At 40.7% G+C, this 26851-nt stretch overlaps 2 protein-coding genes across 3 annotated transcripts; one reads left to right on the top strand and one right to left on the bottom strand.

Moving 5' to 3' along the window:
* Window positions 1-8622, top strand: atp1b1a (ATPase Na+/K+ transporting subunit beta 1a). The gene is made up of 6 exons (XM_010752915.3): window positions 1-435; window positions 4222-4350; window positions 5688-5843; window positions 5991-6175; window positions 7068-7151; window positions 7262-8622. The coding sequence occupies exons 1-6, from the start codon at window positions 342-344 to the stop codon at window positions 7517-7519; spliced, it is 906 nt and encodes a 301-aa protein (XP_010751217.1). The 5' UTR covers window positions 1-341; the 3' UTR covers window positions 7520-8622.
* On the bottom strand, window positions 8357-26840 carry nme7 (NME/NM23 family member 7). 2 transcript variants are annotated; one of them, XM_019275362.2, is made up of 12 exons: window positions 26716-26840; window positions 22605-22706; window positions 22155-22321; window positions 21557-21667; window positions 20046-20096; window positions 19625-19832; window positions 19375-19480; window positions 15789-15853; window positions 15357-15425; window positions 15022-15123; window positions 9261-9404; window positions 8357-8704 (listed from the first exon to the last, which is right to left on the bottom strand). In XM_019275362.2, the coding sequence occupies exons 1-12, from the start codon at window positions 26716-26718 to the stop codon at window positions 8672-8674; spliced, it is 1161 nt and encodes a 386-aa protein (XP_019130907.1). In that variant the 5' UTR covers window positions 26719-26840; the 3' UTR covers window positions 8357-8671. The 2 variants fall into 2 exon arrangements, with proteins under 2 accessions (XP_019130907.1, XP_010751218.1); XM_010752916.3 differs by having other exon boundaries at window positions 9261-9368.
* Window positions 26841-26851: the final 11 nt, after the last annotated feature.

Below are 26851 nucleotides of genomic sequence, written 5' to 3'. Positions count from 1 at the left end.
TCTGTCGGTGTCTCTGTGCCGTTCATTAGCGTGCTATAGGTTAGCATGTAGCGACCAGCCCCCCCTCCTCTCTTCGTTACGCAAAAAGCGGCGGACGGTTGTGATTTGCTGGCCGCAGCCCTCCCTCTTCAGGGGGGTAACTTATTGCGGGAGTTTGCAGGCGGAGTCGGTTTCCCCGAGAGATAAATTGTGTGTGGTACAATTGGTTGAGCCGGGTACGAAACTGTCCTTTCGCTTTTCCTGTGAGGGACAGTCAACAGTCTCTTAGCTTAAGAAACTAAACCCGCCGTTTAGAAAACAAAAAAAAAACAACAAAAGGTGGGATATCACCGGGAGTTAACATGTCGGGAAATAAAGACAGTGACGGCGGATGGAGGACGTTTCTGTGGAATTCAGAGAAGAGGGAGTTTCTAGGACGAACAGGCTGCAGTTGGTGTAAGTACTCAGTCTCCATTAATTCAACCGTTGAACGTCGAGACAGTTTTGGAGTTAAGACACGACGATGTCAAACAGTGATGTAGCACCGTTTGGCTGTGAGCGTGGAAACAGTTTGAGGAGCCCCCGAGGGGGGATTTTTGATTTTATTTTTTCCCCTCCTCTCTGTCTCCGTGTGTCTTGTCTGTCTTTCTCCATTTCCTGACTGTACAGACAGCACCTGTTAGATCTCGCTGCCTTTGACATGCTGCGTCGTGACTTCGGTTTTTCAATGGAGGCTTCTGCGTGTGTGCGTGTGTGTGTGTGTTGGAAAGTAAACTCAAATGTGAAAGCCCAAACGTTATCTTACAAAGTTACCCCGAGTAGACATGCCACAGGTCGAATAAAGTAGAAGGTTAATTATTAATAGGGGGCAAAACAAAAAAATCAATTAACTCGCTATAAATGGTTTGTTCCGTTTGGTTCAAACATGGCAGATTCAAGTTTTAATACGTTGCAATAGGAAATGAACAATGTTAGGCAAGGCGTAGCCCACATTCATTAATAAACGTCCTTTATGAAAAGGTCATCTTGAAGGACGGTGTGTGTGGTGGTGGTAGTGCTGGTGGTGGTGGGCCAGGACTTTTTCATTTTCACCAAAGCAAGATGGTGAAAGTTGGATTTGGTTGCCTCACTTACAAGTCCACTCTCTTTTTTTTTTCTAAGTAGAAGACTAACACGACATTTTTTTTATTTTTATTTTTATTCCTCTCAAGAATAATAATCTCTGGCTCTTGTGTATATACATTTACACGGGGGCTCGGTTATGCCCCCCCCCCCCTCCTTCTTCTCCTTTCACTCAAACCCAAAGATTAATGGATCCAGCTATAATCGTTTTAAACACTGTTTTCAATACTTTAAGACGGAGACAATGCTCGCCTAATGCGGTCAGCAGTGGCTGTTGATTTGATAGGATAAACTACACGCCATTATAGAGCACCAACTAAACTCAGTAAACCGTTTAACTACAAGTATAAATGCCATTTTTCTTCCTCCTCCTCCTCCTCCTCCTGTGTGAAGCACAGCCGGGTTCGGCCAGACACCGCTTGGCAACATGGTGCCGGGGAACAGATCACGACTCACATGTCTCAAGGGCCGCCCCTCTCTCTCCCTCTCTCTCCATCTCCCCTGTTTTTTTTCACGAAAGGAATGAAACTGGTCGGCATGTGTTTGCCTTTTTATTAATCATTTAAAGCCCAAATAAAAAAGCTCATGTCATTTTTAGAGGTGAAGAAGAAGAAAAATCACAGTAATGTTGCGGCTGTGTCCGTGTCTTAGCACAATGGCGAACTTAGAGGAGCACACTTTTTCAGGATGAATATACGTTCGTAATAGTGTAGTAAAATGTCACACCGGTCGTGTGGTCGGTGTGTTAGTGTGCGTGTGTAACAGGGTAAGTGTTGGTCTTTGTCGCCGGGCAGAGTTGATGTCGCACTCACTAAAAGCGGAGGAGCGGTGCTCGCTCTAAAAGCAACAGGTATGTCTGTGCCCTTGAGTCGGATTAGACACAGTCACGACCCGCCCGTACACCCCCCCAAATGAAAGATAAAATCACTCACTAAAATCAATCAATCATGTTTTGGTATTAACTATTTATAACCCTTCTGTCTTCGATATGCGAAGCAGGAAATGAGTGTCCGTGTCTGAGACATGTGGAGCTCACTTTTCTCCTCTAACGGTAAAACAAAAAAAGAAAAAATATGCGTCTTTTCTACGATGAATACGGTTCAGTACAGAGCTGCCACAACACTATTAAAAAAAAAACCGTCAGTAAAAAGTGAAGAGACGTCAGTGAGGTGTGAGTGTGGTGATGGCCCCTTTCACAACATGCTGCGGCAGTCGGGGTGGTGGTGGTGATGGTGTTGGTGATGGTGGGGGAGGTGCTCTCCATTCAAAACTCTTGCCTTTCACCACCACTAGGCCAGTTTCTCTGCTATTTAACATGCCTCTGAACAAGCAGTGTTGTTGATATATTCTGGCTGCAAAGTGTTTAAAGGTCCACATCATCCCATGCCCACCTCACACTGACTTTACAAATCTACCAGCTCAGAAATGTTAAAACTAAACTGCCCTCAAATAGTTAACAATACCTGTAACCTCGAGCCATGTGGCACACCTGAATTTCACCTGCATCCATCTGTAAAAAATGTAATTTGTTTTGCAAATGCCACTCACCCACCCACACAACAAGGAGCTTTATTGGTACTTTTTTTTTCTCTGTCCTCGGATGGCTGATCCTCGAGAAATCACTTCACGCGATTGTAATCCTACACAGCCCGTCAGCGCAAGTGTCCGTCTATAGTTTCCCCTCTCAACAGGTGCATCTCGCAGCCCTCCAGCCATGGTTGCTGACTTGCATTAGAAAATAGCTCGCTGTGCGTTTGCATTGGAAGCCGGTGCTGTGACCAGCTGTAGCCATGTTGGAAATCAAATCTACAAATCTACTAACATTCATTCAGATGTTTTACTAGTGTTTTTGACTTCTTTTTTTAAGTGGAGAAAGTGTATAAGATGCCTGAGCTTTTGTAGCTGTGGTACAAGACAAACAGCCTCTTATGTACAGTAATAAAGCTCACATGTGCTGCCCATGTGGGCCACTTTGTTTTTAAATGCAAAAACTCACAATAACAGAGTAACACAAGGCGTGAAGAGAGGGCAGGCCCGGTGAGCCACTTCTCTCTGTCTGTGGCCTATTGGAGGAGTCAGGGTTGTACAGTTGAACCTGTTATCAACCCGCCAAACTGGTTTCGCAGTGGCTGATTTGGATGTAAAACTGGCGGGTAAATTTTTTTTGTCTGTGTTCAGGAAGGCAAAATCTGAAGCCTGAAGATGGCTCTTATTGTTTGCCAGATAAGATTTTATTATTTAAAGATAGAAGTAGTAGTTGTAGAAGACTTTATGAATTAAATTTTAAGCCACTGTGTTACTTTTAACAGAAACATAAATATACAGAATTTCAGCTCTTTCCATCAATTCAAAATATATGTTAATATATTCAAATTACACCTGTAAACTAAACTGTAATTTAACATGGGTTGTAAGATAGACATCTCACTGGTATAACTTACTTTACCCTTACTTTCTTGTAGTATTGATCTACTACACATTTAAATATTAATGTAACTCCTCACTGAACTGTACTTAAAGTAGACGAACTAGAAATGCTAATTTCTGTTGACTGTTTGTCTTTTTGTTCACGTCGGCGAGGACAGTGTTTTAGTGTTTTAATGTTTTTCAAGTAGTGACACCGTGGGGGGAAGGGTCTGCGTGAGAAGTGGCTTTGGCGCTGACAAGAAGGACTGGTGACTCATCCAGTTGAACTGGAAGTGCAGCCCTCCTGCTGTTGCATAATTCGAGTAAATTTTAAATTAGGTGAAAACCCCCCCATCATTGTTCTAAAATGGCTTCCACAATGAGAAGAGAATGGGATCATACTGTGTGGAAGGATCTATTAAAGCAACTCCCAAGGTTATTTTCTTGGCTCGTGAATGCAGTTCAGAGTTAAAGGCCACAAACCACATTATCTGGCACGTGAAATTCAAGAAGGGAACTGAGCGTAATGAAACTTTTTGTTCCTTATGTTATAAGTATATCTCTGAATCAAAATCTGTTTCAAGATGTCAGATTAACACAAACAAAAGCAGCAAATACTCACATTTGAGGAATGTTTTGCTCTATAAGTACTGGAGCTCCTGTTGCAGCTCTAATCATTTTACATTAATAATGAAATGTACTCTTTCCCTACAGTTAAAATCATCTCGTTCTACGTGATCTTCTACATATGCTTGGCTGGAATATTCGTCGGGACCATCCAGGCACTGCTGCTCACGTTAAGTAACTACAAGCCCACTTATCAAGACAGAGTCGCCCCTCCAGGTAAATATAATCTTCACCCTTTTTTTTTTATGTATTTGAGTGATCTGCTGCAGTAACAGCTTCATGAGTTAACGTGAATGGCTGTAAGGGAGAGAGTAGCTTTGGTTTGGGCTCTGTTGCACTTTTGGCCAAGTCTCCGTGATGATGTGGCTGCCTGTGGTTCATGTAGTTAAAAATGACTGTTGGGGTGTGCCTTTAAGCAGCTACTCTATCAGGAGTCTTTCTGACCTTAGATAGGTTCAGCCATTTTGTCCTTCACTCCTCTCAGCCAGTCAATGTTTCCTCCCTCAGGCTACAGGGGAACTGCTGTAGCTTACACCCATTGAGACTAAAGCAATTCATGTGTGCTATGATTGTGTCACAGCCGGCATGTTTAAATATATACACACGTGTGGCAGCCATTGTTTGTAGTTTATACTTTGAAAAAGAGTTTCAGGGACCCTAAGCTTGTTTTTCTGCAGAGAAATTTGTAATCCTGTGAAAACAAACACAGCAAGTGTTTCGAAATTTCTTCTTCGAGCGTGAAGACGGTGCAGTGCCCAGCCTTCTTCTTCTGCCTCTTGTTGTGCCAGTACTTGTTTGCACAGCACATGCTCTAGCCTTGGCGATATTTTTAGCATTCATTGTAAATGACTGGCTTCATGCACACGGGCCAGTTTGCCTGCCATTTTTGTCTGTCAAGCGTCCACGACTGTTGACAGTCAAAGAGTAGCCTGGCAGAGATACAAGTGTGCAGCGCTTTGAGCAGAAGCGAGTTTCCAGTAGTGGCAAGATAAAGGAAGCAGAGTAGTTAGATTTTTTTTTTTTTTCTTCAGAGCTCAAAGCCCGCCTCTCACTCTGGGGCTAAAAGTTTCCATTGTGAGAGACACACACGTGAGAGTGGATGGGTGGGGGCAGGGGATTGGTGAACTTTCACAAGCCACCACTGAAATTCAAATGACTAAATGTTAGTTCTCTCTCTCTCTCTCTCTCTGTTGCACAAATGCCTCCAATCCTGCTCATAAACTAACAACAAAAACGATCAGCTCAGCGAGAAGTGAAGCTGGGAAAAGGTTCATAAATGTCATGTTTCCTTTCACTCATCTCATTCTCCTCATGCCACGCCTCACTGAGGCCTTGTGCATGAGGTCTGTGGAAAATTACTGCTAAAAAGAGCTGACAGAGACCATCTGAGGAAATCCCCAAGACCCTACATTGTGTGTTGTCCTAAGATAATAGACCAGAGACTCTCTTTGGGTTCAGATCACATGATACAGTGTAGCTTCTGTCAGTTTTATATTGTGTTTTTTCCCCCTTCATTTTATAGTTTCTCATCAAAACAATATTGTGTTTTTCAGGTCTATCACACACCCCACGCTCAGAGAAATCTGAAATTGCTTTCACTAAGTCTGATGAAGGGTCATATAAGAAGTACACGGACAGCATGAAGACTTTCCTTAGACAGTATGACGATGACCGCCAGACTGATCAGATGAAATTTGAAGACTGTGGAGGCAAGTACATCATACAGGGACTTATGCATATGTAATAAAAGTCAACATTTGTCCCTCATATTTATGCATTTAAATCTAAGAAAGGCTACAATAATACTTGAATTCGTTTTAATTGTCTTAATTAATTGTTAATTTTTGTACCATTAGACTCTCCTCGCCCGTACACGGATCGTGGACCTCTGGAGGCCGACACAACTCAGAAAAAAGTCTGCCGTTTCCGCAGGTCTTTGCTCGGTAGCTGCTCAGGGGTGGATGATCCCCATTTTGGCTTCAATGAGGGAAAGCCTTGCATCATTGTCAAGCTCAACAGGATTGTCTTCTTCAGACCAAAGGTAGGTTTACTGCACATTTAACAGCGCTATAGCTTTTGTAGTTACAGCTGTATTGACACTGACACAATAAACAAACATATAATAAAACATAGCTGTAAAACCAGTAAAGTTTGAATGTGACAGAGAACGATTCAGACATTCATAAAAATATCTGGTAACCGATGTGACTCACCGATCTGATGACAAAACATCTTAGATATGCAGTGTGAAAAATGTTGAAACATAACTGGGAACGTCAATCAGCCTCCTCCAGTAGCAATACATTTGATCTTTATTACTGGCACACTCGCTCTACAGTACATGAATCTAAAGTTGGATGTGATTGATTTTTCTGTTTTAATGTCACTTGAGTTGGCAGCATTGTGCGTAATGTAGGCACCAGATTTTGATGAGAAAGAAGAGAAAAAGAAAGAATGCATTTTTATCCTTTTAATCTTAAAAGGTCCAGTATTAAAGATTTGGGGTGTCTGCCTTTTGCTTTTGTTTTGGGAAAGATTCATGGTCACCATAGTTTCTTCTAGACACTTGGAAAGGAAGGGTGAAAACCACACCTCTGGGTGGCACCAAATCCTACACAGCGGACCTTTAAACTTTCTATTGTAGCTCAGACAATGTTATATGCAGTACTCCTACTTATTAGTCACAAAAAATGGCATTTTAAAGAATTTCACGATCATTTATGTAACCAAATTACTCATCAGAATTAGCAGCTATCGAAAAGTTAGTTTGCTGTTCCACACGTTTACTTCAATATTGCTCTAAAAAAACTCTAATCACACTAAGCTGTAGGAGAGGCGCACCATGTTAAGTCACACATTGCCAGCCTGATATCAAACCTAATATAACCATCTGCTCAGGATGTTGTTCATCAACCAGTCTCTCTTTTTTATAGGCTCCCTCTAGCAATGAGTCACTCCCAGAGCCTCTGCAGGCCAAAGCTCAGCCCAACCTGATCCCCATTTACTGCAAAAACAAGGTACGTCCGATATGACAACATCTGGCCATGATGTATTCTTACATGTATGCTAGAATATTTGGCTGTGCTGTAGAAATGTTAGATTTTAAATCCAACTGTTATGTTCGCAGAGAGATGAGGATGAAGGCAAAATCGGAGAGATCAAGTACTTTGGCATGGGCGAAGGCTTTCCTCTTCAGTACTACCCGTACTACGGTAAACTGCTGCAGCCCCAGTACCTGCAGCCACTGGTGGCCATTCAGTTCACCAACCTCACTTTGGATCAGGAGCTGCGTGTTGAGTGCAAAGCATTTGGAGAAAACATCGCGTACAGTGAGAAAGACCGCTACCAAGGACGTTTCGATATTAAGTTCACAATCAAATCGTGACCTCAGCCATGACGAGCACTCTCATTTTGAAACAAATAAAATGTAGAGAATAAAAAAAGAGTTCAGATAAACACCACTAGTCTTTGAACATTCATAATATACAGGACCTACACTTAATCTGTGTGCTTTACACTAGCTTTTCTGTGTGTTTGTCGAGGGTTAGAATGTAAAATACAAGAGTAGCAATAGCAAATATTTATTCTACTGTAAATGAAAATATTCCTTGAGCCATGGGATGTGTTCATCTATTACTGTAAAACTGCAATTCCACTACTGACGTGTAGCGAGCTGTGTTTCTGTCCCCAAAAGTATTTCACCCTAATGTGGTTTCTATATATTTTTGGAGTGTCCAGTGCTGTAGTCTATAGTCCTGTTGTAATCTCTTCTCCTGTCTTATGTCAGCTTTAGTGGTCCAAGGTGTGTGTGCGTGCGCTCGTGTCTGTGTGCAGGTGTGTTAGTACATGTGAGTGTGTGGAGTGTGTGTTAATGTGCTCTGACTAACTGAAATACTAGCATGGTACTCTGAACCTTTAAGGCCCATGTTTGAGTAAATGACTGCGCTCCATGGAATCTGTTTTTTTGTGTGTTTCTTTATCCAAGTTGACTGTGGAAGGATACATTTGTACACATTTTCTTTGTTGTTCACCTTTTAGCTGTAGGTTATGGTTTGATGACATTTCTGTTTGATACTCTTACATCTGTTCATTCTTAATTGATAGTGTAGAGCTTTGTGGGTCCAGCCTAGAAGACTGTCACCTCCATGGAAACAGTGGCAACTCAGTGCTTTGAAATCTGTTTTGCTGGAGACATCACATGACGTGATGCTACTTACTATTGAATGTTTTAGCCATTTTCATGGTGGAAGAATTTTATATTTATGCAGTTGTACATTTTTTTCAAAGTTTAATGTATGAATCCAATACCAAAGTCGCTGGTCAAAAGGTTAGAGAATATCAGAGGCAATGCAGTATCCCATGTAATAAGATGTTTAGTTGGTGTGAAAATACTTAATTCAATGTTGAAGATCAAAACACTTGTCAGGAGTCTGCTCTTGTCACTTTATTTAATCTGCATAAGGCTGAAACAATAAACAGAAAAATGAGTCAACTGTGAAGTCTTTGAATATGTAGTTACACGTTTTCTTCTTTGCATTCATCCGTCCAAAATCTTGAAGAAATACTGCACCTGTTAAAAAAACAAACAAAACTGAATTAGACTTCAACATCAAAGTATCAGCCGATGCTTCCTGTTTGCTATCAGAATAGTGACATTGTGAGAGTTCGCAGAGTAAATTCTCCTCTGCACAAGCCCCTTTATTGGCCACTATGTTCCAGTCTGGAGGAAAATGGCAGCTCAGTCAGGCACAGGCTAATGTTTAACAAGGAGGCATTTGTCCAAGCTACAGATCAGGAGTTTTCCTGAACAATGACGCTTGATGGGTCAGACCCACTCCCTGCAAAACAATGGGTTTGTTTCAAATTCCTCTGCCATTCTTGTTCTCTTCAAAACCAGTGTGAGCCAAGGTTGCCCCAGCCCACAGAGCGGAGTCATGAGACTCGTCTAAAGACACGGCTTCACAGAGTCGGGGGTTTTGTTCTTGGCTAAACGCAAGGTAGTTATTTATGCATGGAACTGGAAGACAATGAGGAAACCTAGAGATGAAATAACGTGGGTGTATTCTGCGTGACAAGGAGAGGACATTGTGTGAGTGTGTCTGTGTGTTATGTGACGTAGCACCCACCTCCAGGACGCCGTCTTCCGGGAGGTCTGTACAGTGGACTGCGTTTTTCACTTTGTCTTTGCCATAAAGAGCACGCAATGTGGCTGGACGAAGATGCCGTGAGATTTCCTGTTGAATGAGAACATCCTGGCTGTGAATCCCTCGCTGACGAAAACATGGGACACATCATCTTATTAGCATTCAGCTCAGTGACACAAACATCGAGTCCTGTGTGGATGATTATGGTGGAGTTTAAAAACTGAACATCCTGTACGGTTTGTGTTGTTACTAAGTGATTACTCAGCAACTGAACATGTGATCCTGTAGAGGAAGTGACCCAACACTCACAGACTGAAGGGTGGGATACATTACCGCTGCCTCCCATTTACATTTCACAATTCATAAATGTTGTGCTCACTCAACAACAAGAGACACCAAGTTCTCCTTTTCATTGCCTCTCTCCAGGCAGCAGTAGCTGTATTTCCAGTGTCTGTCTATTTCCTTTCAACATCAGACACTCCCAAGGTCAGAGCCGGCCTCTCTTGCCCTTTGCTTCTCAAGGAAATACAACCCTCCCACAGGGTCCGCCATCAAGGGAGAGACAATATGCGAATAATTAGTTCACCAAGATGACTATTAAATCTAGGAAGGAATGCAAACATTATATAACATGTAGTAATTATGTAATATTTGATACATTGGGAGGTAAATCGTGATATTTTATCTGATTTGAGCAGTAGGGTCAAAATATGGTGAAAATATTTAAAACTGATCAAAATGAACGACTAAGAGAATCGAACAATGTAACAGGGTGCGTGGCTAAGGTTTGCTTGGTCTCACGTTTTGTTGAGGAAACACTCCAACTGTGTTTCTCAGCAGGGAAACATTTCCTATGACAAGTTCTTTATCCCTGTGTGGTTTATGAGAGTGCACATAAAAAGGCAGAAACAGGATTCAGGGTCATCAATCAGCCGAGCTCTCCCCTATGGGGCCATTCATCGTCGCTTAAAACAAAAGCCCTGCGGAAAACAAGTCAAATGATTCGACTACACAACGCTGAATCGACTATGAAAGAAAAAAATGTTGCAAGGTTCAAGGATCATGGGAACTGTGGATCGTCTGGGAACTAGGGGTTAACTATGGGTTAATTCCTTTGTGATGCATCGTAAAGGGTAAATTTGGTAAATAATCGTATATTAATACCTGAGGGAGAGAGTTGGACAACAATACAAGAGTACCAAGAAATTATTAAAAATGCATTCACATGTAAAGGTTCAACTGTAAAACACTGTATGGTTTTATGAAAAATTATATCACTAGTACTGACACGGCACGTTTTAGATCATTCAAGATGACCAACAAATGCAACCGCGATGATTTCTGTCAAATGGCGACCAATGGCGTTATGACTGTGCCAGTCGGTGAACCAAACACTCAAATATCTCAACAACTACTACTAGATGTTTGGCGTGAATCTTGTTGCTGATGAATCCTGCTCACTCTGGTGATCACCGGCCAATATTTCAATTTGTCTTAAACTTTCGTTTACGACCAAATACTAGAACTAATGACATCCCGACCAGCCTCTGCTGTACTTACATTCTAGTGAGTGAGCAAGTGAGGTGGTGGTAGTGATAAAAATAATATCTGCTTAGCATCAGCGTGTTAGTTTTGCCATTGCAAGCCTAAGATAAGATAGACTTTAATGATCCCACACTGGGGAAATTCATTTGTCACAGCAACTTGTCACACAAGGTGAATAAGATATTATTCATAAATAAGAAATATATAGAAAAAGTCATGAAGTCATGCTGGTGTTAAAGAGTCTGACAGCTGTTGGAATGAAGGACCTGTGGTAGCGCTCCTTCTTACATGATGAGAGTAGCAGGAATGCTGCTTATTAAAGGCATGCTGCTGTTAGCATTTAGCCTCAAGCACTGCTGTGTCTGTAAACTTGTTCTACTGTAGCCTCTCCTCAGTGTCATTATCAGATGAGAGGTGAGGTGTTATGATTCAAACCGTTTGTTCAGCTACTGTAATTGTCAAATTGAGTCATTGTATTGTCCAGCGATGCACCACAGGAGTTTACAAAAACTCAAAACTAGGCTTTAAACTTTACCAGTGGTTTTAAGTGCCATCATCTGGCTAACCGGTATAACTGTAAGCATCAATCGCAATGTATCAGTCAGAGAGAAGGTGAACAAGAAGAAACAATAGCAGGACAGGGAGACAGTCCTCTTCAGGCAGTGGCCTGTTGTTTAAGTGCTCCATGCTACATGAGACGAAAACCAAAGACGGGAAATTAAGGGGCGATTTACTCAGTGATAAAAGAATTCTTTGCAAAGCACTGCTCTCTGTAATTGCATTAGTTACCCATGAGTGGCCTGCAGTGAGAGTTTAATTTGATTTTAATGAGTCTTCTAGTTTGCTGGACTGACGTTCACGTAACTGCTGCTGGCTTTTGTTGACAGTAATGGCAGGGGCAGAGTGACCTCGTGGTTGCATGACCACCCGGCGATCGAAAGGTCTCACGTCTGATCCTTCACGCACCGCTGACTGTCCGACCATGCTGACGTGAGCTATCGAATCGTTACGCCAAACACACAGTGTACACATATATTTACATGCTAGTGAAAAACTGCAGGAGACATTTAAAATACTAAAGTAAAAAAAAAAAGCTCCACCTAATTCTCGGAAACTCGTGAAAATACAATTTGACTGTCACAAAGAGTTGGAGTTATAGCCCAAACTCCAACATTTATGTAGTTCTGACTGGTTTGTTTTTTATAAAACAAAACTTATAGAAACTAAAAATACACGTCTTGCCGCCACATATACATTTTTAAAGTGTGCACGTAGTACAAATGGCTCATGGAGCGTTCTTATTTTTGATGAGACAAATGTCTCACAGTGTCCTAGACTGTAATCAATAAGGTTGTAACTCTTGTATCTTATTTTATAAGTCATCTTATCGTGGGTTGGATCTTATTTCTTGTGTTTTTATGACTTCATACTGCCTTTTATGCTTTTATTACTACAGCATCAACATTGATTTAAGTGTCTTGCAGCACGTGGTGCCCAGCTCATATACTACTACTACTACTACTACTACTACTACTACTACTATTTGTTAGCACATTGCCTCTTTTATTGCTAGTCTATATAAAGATTAAGAAAGAAATAATCTAAGCCTATCAGCAAAATATATCTTTGAACCCTTGGCTTCAACACTTTATTGTTTTTAGATAAAGAATATTAATTTGTGTGATCAGGGTATATTTCTGTTCTACTCAGATGCATCTTCTGAAGTAACTACACGCCGACTATATTTAGCGCGGTGGTCACCAGGGACAACTGATCTCGTTATCCACAAAAAGCATTACGAAGATGGGTCAAAAATCAATAGCATATTTTTAACGACATGATGTAGGCAGAGTATCTCCATGTAACAGGAAGTTCAGGTCTATCTGATCATCTCACACACACACATTCATCATCTACTGTAAGTGAGGCTGTGACCACCGAGCACTGCTTACATGTAGAGAGTGAAACCAATAATTTATTAAGCTGTGGATTTAAAGGGGAAGTGTATATTATACACAAACTCTAAGAAAATAAAACAGAGGGTGTAGAGCACAGGCTGGGGTCAGCGCCGGTTAACAGAGGACCGTTGTGTCTGTCCACCCTGATATCAGGACACATCACAAGACTGACAGAGCACAATCTCGTGACTCAGTGAGTGCAGCGCCGGGCAGCTAAGGGCTGTGGAGGTGTGAATACATGAGAGGATCCTTTACCGCAAGATATACGACGCCTAGTTAGAGGCGTTGTAGATCTTGTGTCAGATATTTTGATGCTTCTGCCCTTTTCTACGAGGGAATATTACAGTCGAATTGATCTGCTGTCAGCACTAATATGATAAAGTGTGTTTCAGGTCGTTTAATCCGGCCATACAAGCTGCACAGTCATGTGTTTATTCACACAAGACCTGTGTTGTTTACAGATTAGTGTTCAGTCAACTGGAATTAATCAGTAGCCCTTAACTATTAATAAACATTCTGACCTCTTCATACAGTCTGGCCTTACAGTGTTTGCCCAGTCCAATCTGTCATCTGATAATAACGTCTGGAATGTCTTTACACGCCGCTTTTGACAAGAAAACGTACTGTACTTTGGTACTTAGCACAACAATGTTACACGGACACACACGTGCCCCGGCGGTGACCTCATGATTCGCCTCGAACGCGCTGATCTAGTCTAGTTTTTTTTTTCCTCTCAGTGCTGCTGGGACTTTCCATTTATCTTATGTATCAAATGATCTGCACTGAGGAGTGGGAGTGCAAAGGTTTAGGTTATTTGTCAGACAATACTGAGGCGAGTCTGAGGTCACGGAGTGATGAAACTGGTTGACCTCCCGGTTAGTCAGTAAAGACTGAAGCAATCAGAGAGGTTAGTGAGGCTTGAATGAGAAAGAGAGCAGGAGCAGCAGCCTTAAGTACATCTTTATACATTTCCCCTCGTATACACTGAAGCCTCCTCGTTTTATTTATAACAGCAATAAGAAAAACAGTCCAAGCAATTCCTGGTAATTCATTTATAATCTGTAACTGTGATTTTACCCCTGCATGCTACTGAAATCACAAAAACACTACACATACACACACAGGCTTTAAGGGTAATAAACCAAAACGGAGGCAGATCTGGGGAGGGTAACTAATAAAACAACCGAGGGCGGTGGCAAAGGCTTAATTATTTTGGCATCAGTGAGCAGTGATGTGGTGTCACGTGACCTGGAAATCATTGGCCAATTAAGTAAGCCTTTTCCTACTTTGTGGCAGCAATGGCAGCAACGTTTTGACAGCGATGACGACAGAAGAATGAAGGACAGAAAGCATGACAAATCAGAAAAAAATGAAAATAAAAAGACACGAAAAGTCTAAAACTGTTTTTAACAAGACTGACAGCTGAGTCATGTACAACTCTGCTGAGCTTGTAGGGAAACGGTGCAGGTGTGTAGTCTCTCGCAGTGATTGGAGGCAGAGCGTCTTATCATTAGATTTCACATCACGCACTGGCATAGCCCTGCAGCGCTGCTTCTCGCTCACACACACACACACACACCAGGCCAAGTTTTTATCTAATCACAGAGCCACAAAATCTTTATGATGTACACTACACGTGGACTAAAATAACAGTCTCCACTTCCGCGCAAGCTTTATGTTATCTGATTCAGGATTCTCCAAAACTGACCAACAGGTGTGCGTGAAAGCAAATATTGAGCTCAGTTTATATTAAAAAATATGAGAGCTCACTCAGTCATCTGGCTTCCAGCTGCCAGGCTTAATGACTTCTCAGCAGATGTGTGCCAGGCTGATTATCACACAGTAAAAACTAAATGCAGAGAGAGAGAGAGAGCGCCACATAAGTGGCTGAAAAATAACACTTGTTTTTTTTCGGGGCCAAACGACCAAACACACGGCAACAGAAACAGCTTCATTTCCAAAATATAAGAGAAATATTATCTCTGAGGGTTGACTAAATATAATACATCACAATAAAACGTTAGAAACATGATTTACTGCTGTATTAGACTGTATTAGTTTTAGCTCTTAGCTGTTTCTGTATTTTGACGTCAAGGGCATTGGAAAAACTAATTTCAAAAGGAGGACGACGGATGGATAATTATCAGCAGATGATGTATTGATTTTTGCCACCGCTGACATTTTAGATCCAATAATCTAATGAGATAATAGCAGTTAACAGTTAACATTATTTGACTCACTGGATCGGCGGGTCCGCAGAATTCCCTGAATGATTGTGGTACGTCTGTGCCGTGGATCTCCAGGACCATGCAGGGCCCAGAACACAGCTCGGTCACCATACTCTGAGAAGGAAAGAGTCAAAACTTTGTCTTGTCTTTGCTCAAATCAATAAATGTACACGCAATGACTCATCTCCAAATATCTGGGTATGAACTAAATCTGTGTGAGCACTTCAAGATCTTTACAAACGATTAGGGCGGCGCTTGTGTTTTTATTTTCAACAAAAGTAACACTTGACAGAACCACGATGCAGGTACGTGCTATGATGGCACAACAGTGTCGTGTTCATACTCACGGGGTACTCTGTGACCACGCCTTTGTAAACCTCAAAGAATTCTTCTGCGTTCGCCCGGTCCACGTTAAACTGGGAAAAGAAAAAACAAGCCCCATTACTACATGAGATCTTCAATCATTTCCATAAAAGAAATGACTTACTAATGAATTAGGAACATCAAGGATATGAAATCATGTCCTGAGAGGCACTGCATGAATTGCTAATATGTACTTATTTTATTCCCATTAATGTACAACAGGCTCTGCGTGTGGTTACAGTGATAAAAGCCTGATTGATTTATTTTTGTCCCACGGCCCAGAATCACATCTGTTGTAAATGATGAGAGGTCGCTGTGATGAGGTCAGACAAAGTCAATACAGTGCATGTACTGGTTACATGAATATATGACAGAGCACGGCACGAGGAAATGATAATTATTTGTTAAGTCTTTACCATTTGAAGGGCTGAGATTTCAAATCCAGCTGCAGATATGGAGTTCAGGATCTTCCCCGTCAGACCTGCAAACACATCAAAGCTGTTCATATCTATGAGCTTTTATGATCTCTGTGTTTACAGATCATCAAGTGTGTTTTAGTGCCATGATAAACTCTTCAATGTCATCCTAACTGAAGAATTTCTGTAGCAGCAGACACAATTAAGCTGCGTGCATCATAAATGTTATCTCGTCCTGCAGCGACCTCGGATTGTAGCGTTCCCTTTGGGACGGTGAGGTTGTCTTACAAATGTCCTGTCTGTAAGAGGTGAGGAGACATTATATTTCTCAGCGCGATCAACGCTTTAGAGAGCGAGATACAAGGCTGTACCTCTTGTCACTGTGGCCATACGTTATTGTAAATATGGTGACGAAGGTGAAACAGTGACGGTGAAGGTCAGACTGCTGCAGACACATAGAAATGAAAGAGGCGCCAGTCTCATAATCTCAGTCTGACATCCTGATAAAGCGCATGTACCCAGAAGACCAGGCATCAACATTTTCCATTTATTCTAAATGCCGCTGTCTAATCATGACTTTCAGTATGACAGTGAGTGCTGGTGAATTTCTCTTCATCTGGGTAATCGTTGGGTCAAAGTCCAGTTATGGGTGTATTAGTTCAATAACCACGTCCTGAGTCGTCTATGCCCTCCCCAGACAGCAGCCGGCAGCCTCCCTCGGATAGGCACACACACTCAGCGCAGCTCCTAAAAGCAGCTGGTGCTGTTGCTAGGAGATCCTATTCTGGGTGCCTGGCAACAGAAGCTTCTCTATTCCAGTCATGTCTGAGTGCATTCCCAGCCACGACGTCCTTTGTCGCCGCAGTGATTGGCTGCATCATGGACACGTGGCTGAAGCGTAATTTGCCCTCTTGAGTGATCTTCAAGGGAAATCAGAGCGAGCTTTCTGTCACCGTCTGTCTTTGAACTGACCGACAATCCCAGTTTGAGCTCAGCTGACCAAACCGTTGCTATTTTTAGCTCAGACCAAAGGTGTCACCTGATATCTGAGAGTAAACACTGTGATGTCACATTGTGACAGTACTATAATTTGAACAATTTAGGCATTATCCAAATCTTTTTGTCAAGAAAAATAACAACACACAAGCTCAGGTTTTGATTTTTACTACAATACCTGTAGCTTTTACATTACATCATTTACATTTAGCTGACGATTTTATCCGAAGAAACTTACATAAAAGGGAAACAATCAAGGTACAGAGCAACAAGGACTGCAGCAATGAGTACTACACGCATACAATCGAGTTGTAGAGGGGGACAGATTTAGCATGTCTAGTTGTTGTTGCTGTTGGAGACGAGGTCCTCTCTGAAGAGCTGGAGGTCTTCAGGAGGTTTTTAAAGATAGAGAGGGACGCCCCGAATCTGGTAGGAACTGATAGGACACTCCACCAACAGGGAACAACAGAATCCACAAAAAGTTTGAAATGCCCTGAGTGTACGGGGGGCAGAGCCAGGAGTCGTAACATATGCCTGTATAAGGGAATTCAAATAAGTGGGTGCAGTACTGGAAACTACTCTGTAGGCAGCATGAGTGATTTGAATCTAATGCAGGCTGCTACAGGTAGCCCAATGAGCAGCGGGGTAACGCGTGACTCTAGACCAGTTAACGAATCATTAAGGGTGACGCTTCCTGCCTCTAAAATCTCCTGCAACTTGTTAAAATGAGTTATTGTAGATTTAAAAGCAACTTTCTCACCACAAAATCTGCTCAGAAAGTTTTTAGATTGCCCATCATCTCTTTCCAACTTCACTATCAGAAGACTTTTGGCAGTTCAGCTGGGAGTGTTAATGAAGCTGCCATGAGCTCGTCTTGTGAGCAAAATAACTGTCAGTCTTACTGTAGACGGCACAGCCTGTTTGAAATTATGTCTGCTGAGAGCAAATGCCTCTTAAGCTGCCAGACCTCAACGAGCACAGAGATATTTGTGGGCTGACATTGTGAGGTTACATCAGCTCCTCCTCAGATACAGGACTCCAGCAGTAAAGTCTGAATAAAATGTACCATACGCTCAGGAAGAGAGCATGCATGCATCATTAATAGTTCTTTAAGTCAACAATAACGCACTGAACAAGCAGCAGGTTACAGCCTGTGTTTTGTTACGGACAAAGCTAAGTGAGAAACATGAGAGAGATTTTGACACAAGTAAACTGACTCAGACGAAATGAGAACACCACTGGAGTGTGGAGAATAAAAGATGCAGATTATCATGATTAACACGGGTATTATTTCAAAGATCCAGATGAGGAATTTAATTTTACAGTCAGTTTGTGAGTTCAACTGTTGCTCAATTGTGCCCTGCAGCAAAACGCAGCATGCCCATACCTCCATAGTGTTTTAATGGATCTCGTAAACTTTTCTCACGCCAAACATTTCAACTTGTCATAGCAGGAAAAGCACAGGTGCAACTACAGTAACCACACTAATGGTGGATTCATTCCAGTTAGGTGTGGCAGAAAGTCGTCCCATCACACCTTAACAGGCGTCGTTGTCCTGTCATGGGAAAGAAATGAATGCTTTCATTTCTGCTGCTCATTCATGTTGTTTTTAGAGTTCCTTTTAAATAAACACTGCAAGCAAGAATGTGCATCTCCCATCAAAATGTCAGTTAGTTACAATATCAGATGAGAGAGACGCAGAGTGGTAGCCAACACTGGAGTTAAGTTTATTTCTAAAACATGATAAATCAGAACCTGTTTATGACCTTTAGTTATACGCTGAAGACTTGTTGGTACAAGCAAAGTAATAATTTCTTCTGTTCTATCCTGATAGGCCAGTTTGAACTAGAGAGGCGGGATCTCAAAGTGCGTGATGTGATGGTAGTGGGGAGACAAAGACTGTTTTTCCTGGTTTGTGTATCGTGTGAAGAGTGCGTGTTTCAGGTGTGAACAGGGAACAAAAGGTTTATGTCATTATTTTTTTGTGTTATTATGTTATGTAATTATTTCTTTATAAAGTCGGCCTGTGTTTCCTGCACAACACCTGGCCAGTGTGATGTTTTCTTTTCCACGGTACCTTGCAACAGATGACATGATGTTATGTACACAAGTGTTTTTGAACGCATGCATAAACAAAAAAAGAAAGAAAGAAAAGATGGAAAGTAAATATTAACCTGAATCCAACAAATTGAGGATATGCACTTAAATCAGACATAAAGATGAAATAAAATTCACGTAGGAACGTGCTGAGCTTTTGGGCTTATATATCCAGAACAACGAGGCCAGGTCTGTCCTCTCCTCCTGTCAACAACTTTCTGTGTGCATACTTCAGCCCTGTCCGGAGAATTTCACATTTCACAGGTCAGAGCTCTAGTGGCATGCTCCGTGAACAGGGATCAGGGCAGGGATTTGGAAAAATCCAAAGCCAAATTTGGTAACCTCTGTGTGACACAAACACGGTAACAGCCGTAGGTGGAAGGGAAGAGACTTGAAAGGCTTGCAACTGCATAACTTAGAAATATATCAACAGACAGTTAACAGATAACATAAATATCTGTTGGCTGTGAATAGAGAGGTGTAGGCTCCCTACCTTCTGATATGGCATGAGGTTTAATGATGCAGCATGTGCAGTCTGTGTAGAGGGCTGTGTTCGAGGGACCGTGGCCAATTGTGGATGGGAAAAAGAATTCTAGCTCCTAAAGAAAAACAAACACAATATAAACAATTTAGAGTGCATCATCATCATCATCATCATCATGATCAGGAATGTGGAGCACAGGGTGCACATTCAGGGCACGTACAGCATCATGAGAACTAACAGGCTAGCTTCCCATCCTTACTCTAGCTGCTGCAGCAAGTGAATCAGAGCCATGTCCAACATTTTTGATGCCATCTGTTCCAAACTGGGCACGGGCACTCTGCGGTGCCTCCTTCCGCGCCACAGTGGAGTCTGCAGGTCCCAGGAGCCTCCTCCAGATAGACATGGCCTCATCACCCATCAGCTCCATGGCAACCACAGGGCCCGAGGATACAAACTGCACCAGGTTACTGCAAAATGGAGCAGCCGCGGAATAACTCATCCATAGGAGATGAATTCTTAGCAACAGTAGGTCGGCTGTGTTAATAACTATGTTTAAATGTCGCTACAAAGTCATCAGGATTAGAGTCACAGGTTCTGTTAATGACAGTGGCCGGCTGCCAGAAATGTTCTCTGCTGGATCACACTTGCTCAAAACTGGCAAATCATTTACAGGCACTCACCTGAAGAAAGGCTTTGACTGATGTTCCACATAAAAGTCTGCTGCTTGGCTCCTGTAATGTAAGAAAACAATAAACTGTTAATGATTGGCCAAATTATCTTAATGTGAACTATACGTATCAAACTACTGACAAAGACAGTCACGGAGGTCATCACTGTCTATCAACTGTATGAGATGGGTGTAAGGTTTTAGCTTCTTTATCATTTGGGGAAAAAAACAACAGTTCTGTGGTGACAATATTAAAATAAAAGAACATTTCACCACCAAGGACATTGATGCCATGTCCTCAGAATTATGGGGGAAATTATTTTTAATTGTGCAATTAAAAACAATCAAAAACATACACATTTTCGGACAGAATTTAGTATTTTCAGACCCAGCATTCCTCCACTAGGATGTAATAAAGGCTTTAAAAGTGCAGTTAGACACATGTTGTTTTTGAAACAGAGAAAGGACACAAAGCTGCTGCAGGCTTTCAAAAATCAATCACTAGAAGGTGGCTAAGTCCAGTACCACCTCCATTGGATGATTGGTATGAGACAATTTTGGAAATATTTAAAAATGGAAAAGTTGACTTATTCTTTGCATGTTCAAAGGGACAAAATTTTACCTGATTTGAAATAAATGGATTTAATTTATAACCTCAAAGCGAGCAGACTTTGTATGACTGCACTGAGGCTTAGTGCGACTTCCCTTTCGTTGATGTGAATAATAGAAACATAAGATCCCTTGGTTCTTTTGTATATAAACAATTTGTAATTTACTGTGGATGGACATATTATGGACAAACGTGAGAAAGACAAAGCTATGGGTGGGTATATGTATGTATGTATGTAAAACTTGGAAAAAGGCTTGGTTAGAATGGTTAGACCTTTTTATCGGGTAACCCAACTTACTATAATACCACCAGATGTTTCTGAAAACAGATGCAATGTAATCTATATCATATTAAATATGGTGAAAATAGATTTACTTAGGATTTAGTCAGCTATTATTATTATTAGTTTTGTTATTATCATTATTATTATTATAGTTATTTTGACAATTCTATATACAGCATTTAAATCTGGTAGCATATGCTTTATATATTTAGATTTATTGCTTTAAACTACCACAATGTACAAATATATCTCGCATAGTCTGGCATTCATATTTTACCTGATGTTCACAGAAGCATTATCAGGAACCCGAGCATCAGATGTGAAAGTGAAAAGTGCTCATTACACTCGTTGCTATATCTGAGACTGAGATGGGTTTGATAATTACACCATGAACGAGCACCTGATAAAACTGTTAATTAAATGCCAACCTCGTCTGCCACTTTGCCTCGCCATATGTCCCTAATGTGTGTGAGAAAGCACAGTCATCCATCTGTTTCTGTGAGGGCACCAGCACCAAACAGTTTCAACAGTGTCTCCCTCTCTCACAAGAAGGAGTTTGTCCGATACATCACACCACAGTGTGACTCGTAGTATTATTAGACGCTCTCAGCGGCGACAGCTTTGACCTTACCACGTAAGCTTTGTCATTTTGGCTTTGGTCACAATCAGGTTGTTGGAGTATATCAGTTCAAGGACATCTCCAATCTTGGTAACTACATCTGGCTTTATCAAAGCGAGAGTTCTGGAACAAAAGGGAGAAAAATGGATTGACAGTCTGACAGATAAATGGGAAACATAACAGAAAGACTCTCAGATGTGTTTATAGTGTGCAGGGCTGTGTTTGTGCCTCAATGCCTCAAATGGGTAGCAAGCAAATATTGCCTGATTTAGTTTTATTTACAATTCTCTAATTTATTTGTGCATAGTTTGAGTGGCTTATTTTGTTAGCTGGGAAATGCTTTGGGAACAAAACAAATAAACATTGTGTGTGTGTGTGTTGGTTTCGTATCTCTTCGAAAAACGAATAAATTACAGATAAAATATGAGTCATCAGCTTCAGCCATGATTAAAGTTAGTTAACACATACAAACAAAGTCATATTGCTTACTTTTATGGTAAAAAAAAATCCTGACTGGCGGCTGTTTAACGGCCAATTCTGCGTGACAAGCATCTAAGGCTGTGAGGCGTGTAACCAGAGAAGACAATGCACACAAGTCAGACAATCATACCTTTCTTTTTTGCTGCCAAGTTTGTTTGCTGTGTACTGATCTCCATAGTCGATCAGATTAAGCTGTCGTGAGAACACGTTCACTCGATTCCCAATGAACAGGTCCTCTGAGTGGAGGTCGTCGTACTTGGTCCTTCTCAAAAATATTCGCTGGTTTTTGACATCAAACTGCAAGAAAATAAATAAACAAGTTGGTAGTTTTAACACTTGAGAAATCCCTAAAATGTGAGCAAAGATTTTATTCATGCTATTCACAATAATTTGACATAAAAATACATAAAAAGAACAAACATCTTGTCCTAAAAGTCTCCTAAAATATTCAATTTTGAGGCTACAAATCTTGTTAAATTCTAGTTACAGTAACGTTGCCTTTACAGTTGGCCTAAAGACACAGCAGCAGCCAACGTAACAAGATATTCAGAGAGTCTTAACTGCTGTAGTAAATGCTCACCATTTCCACTGAGCCATCTTTGGGGTAGAAGAACAGTTGGTAGCGCCGCAGGAGAGCTGCAGTCGGGTCATACCACTCAGTAAGAAAGGCGTAGCGATCCTCCTGATAAAGTCAAGGAGTAGATCGAATCAGAGTAATAATGAGGCACAAAATAACCAATTTCTGAGGTTTAATTTTGAAACCATGAAGCTGTGGTGTGATAACAATCAGCTTTAGGCCTTAGTCGCAGATATTATGCAAATAGCTTGAGAGGTAACGAGTCTTTAAGCTTGGAGAAGGAGAGACATCAGATGTTTTGTTTTGTTTGTTTTAGCCCATTAACTTCAACATCACATGTAATTTATATCACTGCTGACTATGATGTGTGCTTTAATGTTGCACAGTTTTGATCGTGTCTTCCTACTCTCTTGTAAGGCAATGTTTTCACTCTGATCATGAACTTGCAGAGACTTGAAAAATGCTTGAGTTAGATAATGCATCGCAGCAGAACCGATATGAAAATTCACTGTTTGCCGATATGGTGAATTTTCTGTGGTTTGTGCAGCAACATGACTTTTTTCCGAAACAAATAACTTTACTGACAAAAGTTAAATATTCTTTAAAATAAATATTGTCAGTCAATTCTAGTTAAATTTGATGAAAGCTGCTTCTTCCCTCTCTGTGCTGCTCGCCTCAGTATTGTAAATCATTGCGCACTCTGCTGGAGAAACTTTGCAGTGACATCGACATATTACCAGTTTTCTGGATTATATAGCAGAAAAAAAACTGCTTATATCAGTACATAGACATAACCTGACATATATGTCGATACCGATATGTGTGTGATAGGTCAATATCAGCCAATAATATCATCTGTCCGATATATCATATTACAAATCGGTGAACATCAAGTCTATTTTTGTCAGCTGTGTTGCTGCTGCAGGGTAAACAATAATGTGTCAGAAATAAACGTAGAGGTGATCTTCACTGTGTCTCTGTGAGTTCATTCAAACCAGAAGCATCAGAGTTGTTGTTCAAAAGAGCTGAGCTTTGTCATGTAGCAGGCTGAGGTAAGTCTGAACTCTTATAAACTCAAGGTTAAAGGTGTTTGGAGATATTTTATGAGCATGGAGGCTTATTTAAGGCAAAGAAGTGTCATGAAATGACAGTGACTAACAATTATAATGATCTAATATCAACACTTAAGTGGCGACAGATCTAACTATATTTGTCTTGTTGACTAAAAGGGATCAGCAGTTCAATCGATTGCCTGTAGTTAATTTATGAAGTGACAGCTACCTCATAATAAGGTCCAGTTTCCTCCTGCAAAGTGAGGCGAATGTAAGATTTTATCCTGCTCCTGGTGTGCCTGTGTGTTTGTCTCTGTGAAGGACAACATGTCCTAGGTGGTTTTTTTGTCTTCTTGCCATTGTTACCTTGAAGAAACCTTGTGACTCTGATTGAGCAGCCAACTATTATAAACAACCTCTATCAAACAAATTATCCAGTAATAAGCTTTAGTCTTGTCTGGCAAACACAGATTTACAACATTAATATTGGAGCCATCTTTGATGTTTTTAATCTTATTTAGCTAAAGACCAGTGTCCCAGATTCTGTCTGTAACAAGCTACTGTTTTTAATGGCTGCTTTTTAGTGTGTGTAAATGAAACTAACTTTTTAATAACAGCCAACAAGCTTAACATCAGCAGGCTGAGACATTTTGGCTTCCTTCACTGTATTTATAGCCCCAGTTTGTGCCTCTCATGTAGGTTAGTAGCACACTGTGACTACTGACCATCCAACATATTACACACAACATGCAAACATGTGTTACAAACTTACTGACAGTTCAATGTAGAGCAGGGGTGTCCAATACTAACATTTAAAAAATCACCAATAAAAGTTACATGCAAATGTTCTGTAACAATTTTGTTTTCATTGTCTCAATTATCTTTTTTTTATTTTTTTTTTATTTTTTATTACAATGTCACCAAATCTAAACCAATCAGGTGTGAGCAACTCTAAAAACCAGTTCTTCCTTTCTTTCACACCTGGAGTCAGATAAAGAATAAATTGTATGGAGTATGTTAAACTTACATGAAGTTGGTACAAATCTGAACCTCATGTTCATTTTAAACATGACTTATCATGAGTAATGCAAATTCTGTTAACATTATTGTATTACATGTTAGGGGCAGGCTGGAGAAACAACTGTAAGACCTCTTGAATCCAGATACAAACAAACTCTAAAAACTCTAGACAAAAAACCAATGCATTTCCATCACTATGGGGTACTGGAAAAATACTTTTAGATTTTAGATTATTTTCAAATTTGTGCCGCGTTTATAAAATGTTAAATGGTTTGGCCCCTCCTCCACTACGTGACTTTGTGTATACTCGCTCAGTAAGCTCTATTAGATCCTTCAGAACATCCTTTGTACGAGATTGTACCATAACATTTCGTCGCTCTGCATTTGGGCAATCAGCCTTCTCTGTGAAAGCCACAACCCTACCTGAAGATATAAAGAGCTGCAGCTCCATCAGTACATTTAAAACCAAATTACAAAGTCTGCTAAAGGATACTCAGCTCTGCAGCCACTGACATTGTGGATGTATGTTATGTGCTCGTGTGTAACTTTGTATTTTGTATTATGTGTCCTGTGTGTTTTTTGCTTTGTACTGTTTGTTATTGTGCTGTATTATGTTTTAATTGTGTCCGCCGAAGGGATGCAGATGAAAAGTAGCTGTAAGCTGACTCTGGTGCAGTACATCAAATGTAATCATTTATGTTTAATACTGCACGTGGTCCCATTAAATAAATGAATGAATGAGTTCTGCCTTTCTTTCACATCTGGAGTCAGATAACAAAGAATAAATTGTATGGAGTACGTTAAACTTTCCACAAATCTGAACCTCATGTTCATTTTAAACATGTCTCATTATGAGTAATGAAAAATGTGTTAACATTTAAGTTTAAAACGTGTCACTCTTGCTCTTGTGTTTAACAAAAATCATTCAGAAAGTTATATTTTGTGCCACATCTGCAGACATATACAGGATTAACAGACTTGTTCGTAAGGTGGGTGATGCTGTAGGGGTGCAGATGGACTCGCTGACTGTGGTGTCGGAAAGAAGGATGGACAATGACTCCCACCCACTCCATGAGGTGCTGGACAGACTCAGGACACAAGAAGTCTTTCCTACCTGTGAGCATCAGTCTCTACAACTCCTCCCTCAAAATAACAGACTAGCCATCGAACTTGCTTGTGCAATACATAAGTGCAATCTTCCACACATGCATACAGCACTTTATTCTCTGTACAGTCTCTCAAAGACTAAATTCTTTATAAGGTTTTAGATTTACATATTGCATAGTTCACTGTTACTTTATTTTACTGTTACTGGTTTTATTTAACTGTTATTTATACATGTGTTAAAATGGATATCTTATAAGTGTATAGTGTTAAAGTTTTTTTTTCTTGGGATTTTACTATCAAAACCTCTATAGTGTTCAAATGTTTTTCTTGCTATCATTTACTATCTAACTTACCGTTTGGGAGCTGCTGTAACAAAAACTATTAATATTAATACATTATTTCTGATATAAACACCAGCACTTATGTCTTTAGAGGTGCAAATGCTTCATTATGTCAACCAAAAAAAGACAAATCTGTCAGCCATACAGTGTCTGACAATCCCAGCAGGCCATACATAATATATTGTAAAAAATATACGTACTTTGGACACGGTAAGGTTAAAATAGCGACTAATTAACTATGTTTAGTTATGTTGTTTTACCTGTCAGTGCTCACCTAACGTTAACCTAGTTACTGGACATTGTTAGTTAGTTACCACCAGTTACTGATGCTGTGAAGCTGGCTTTAAATTGTATATTAGACTACTCAAAAACATTAATAAAACATGTTTACTTGAGCCTAAAGTTGGTCCAACTGTTACCTCGTTGAGCGTTGAGCTAATTGTTTTCCGTTAGCAAACAGCTACCCCACGTCCAGTGATTATATGTGCGTTAAGTTCAGCGGCTGCTGAAGTTATTAACAACAACATGAGTTCGTATCGTCGCTGTCGAACAGAAAACATGCTCTGCACATGCTCTAAACATGTTCAAACTTACCATGTTTAACAAAACACGCAGCGTTTGTTTTTCCAGCTAGCAGACATGAGCTATCTCCCGGGCTCCGCTCCGTTTCTATAGCAACTGCAGTTGACAAGCCATGGTGCGTTCACTGAATAACGTACACGGGAGTTTT

The sequence above is a fragment of the Larimichthys crocea genome, chromosome XVII (genome assembly GCF_000972845.2).
Source record: "Larimichthys crocea isolate SSNF chromosome XVII, L_crocea_2.0, whole genome shotgun sequence".
NCBI lineage: Eukaryota > Metazoa > Chordata > Actinopteri > Sciaenidae > Larimichthys > Larimichthys crocea.
This window is presented reverse-complemented; position numbering and strand designations above follow the sequence as displayed.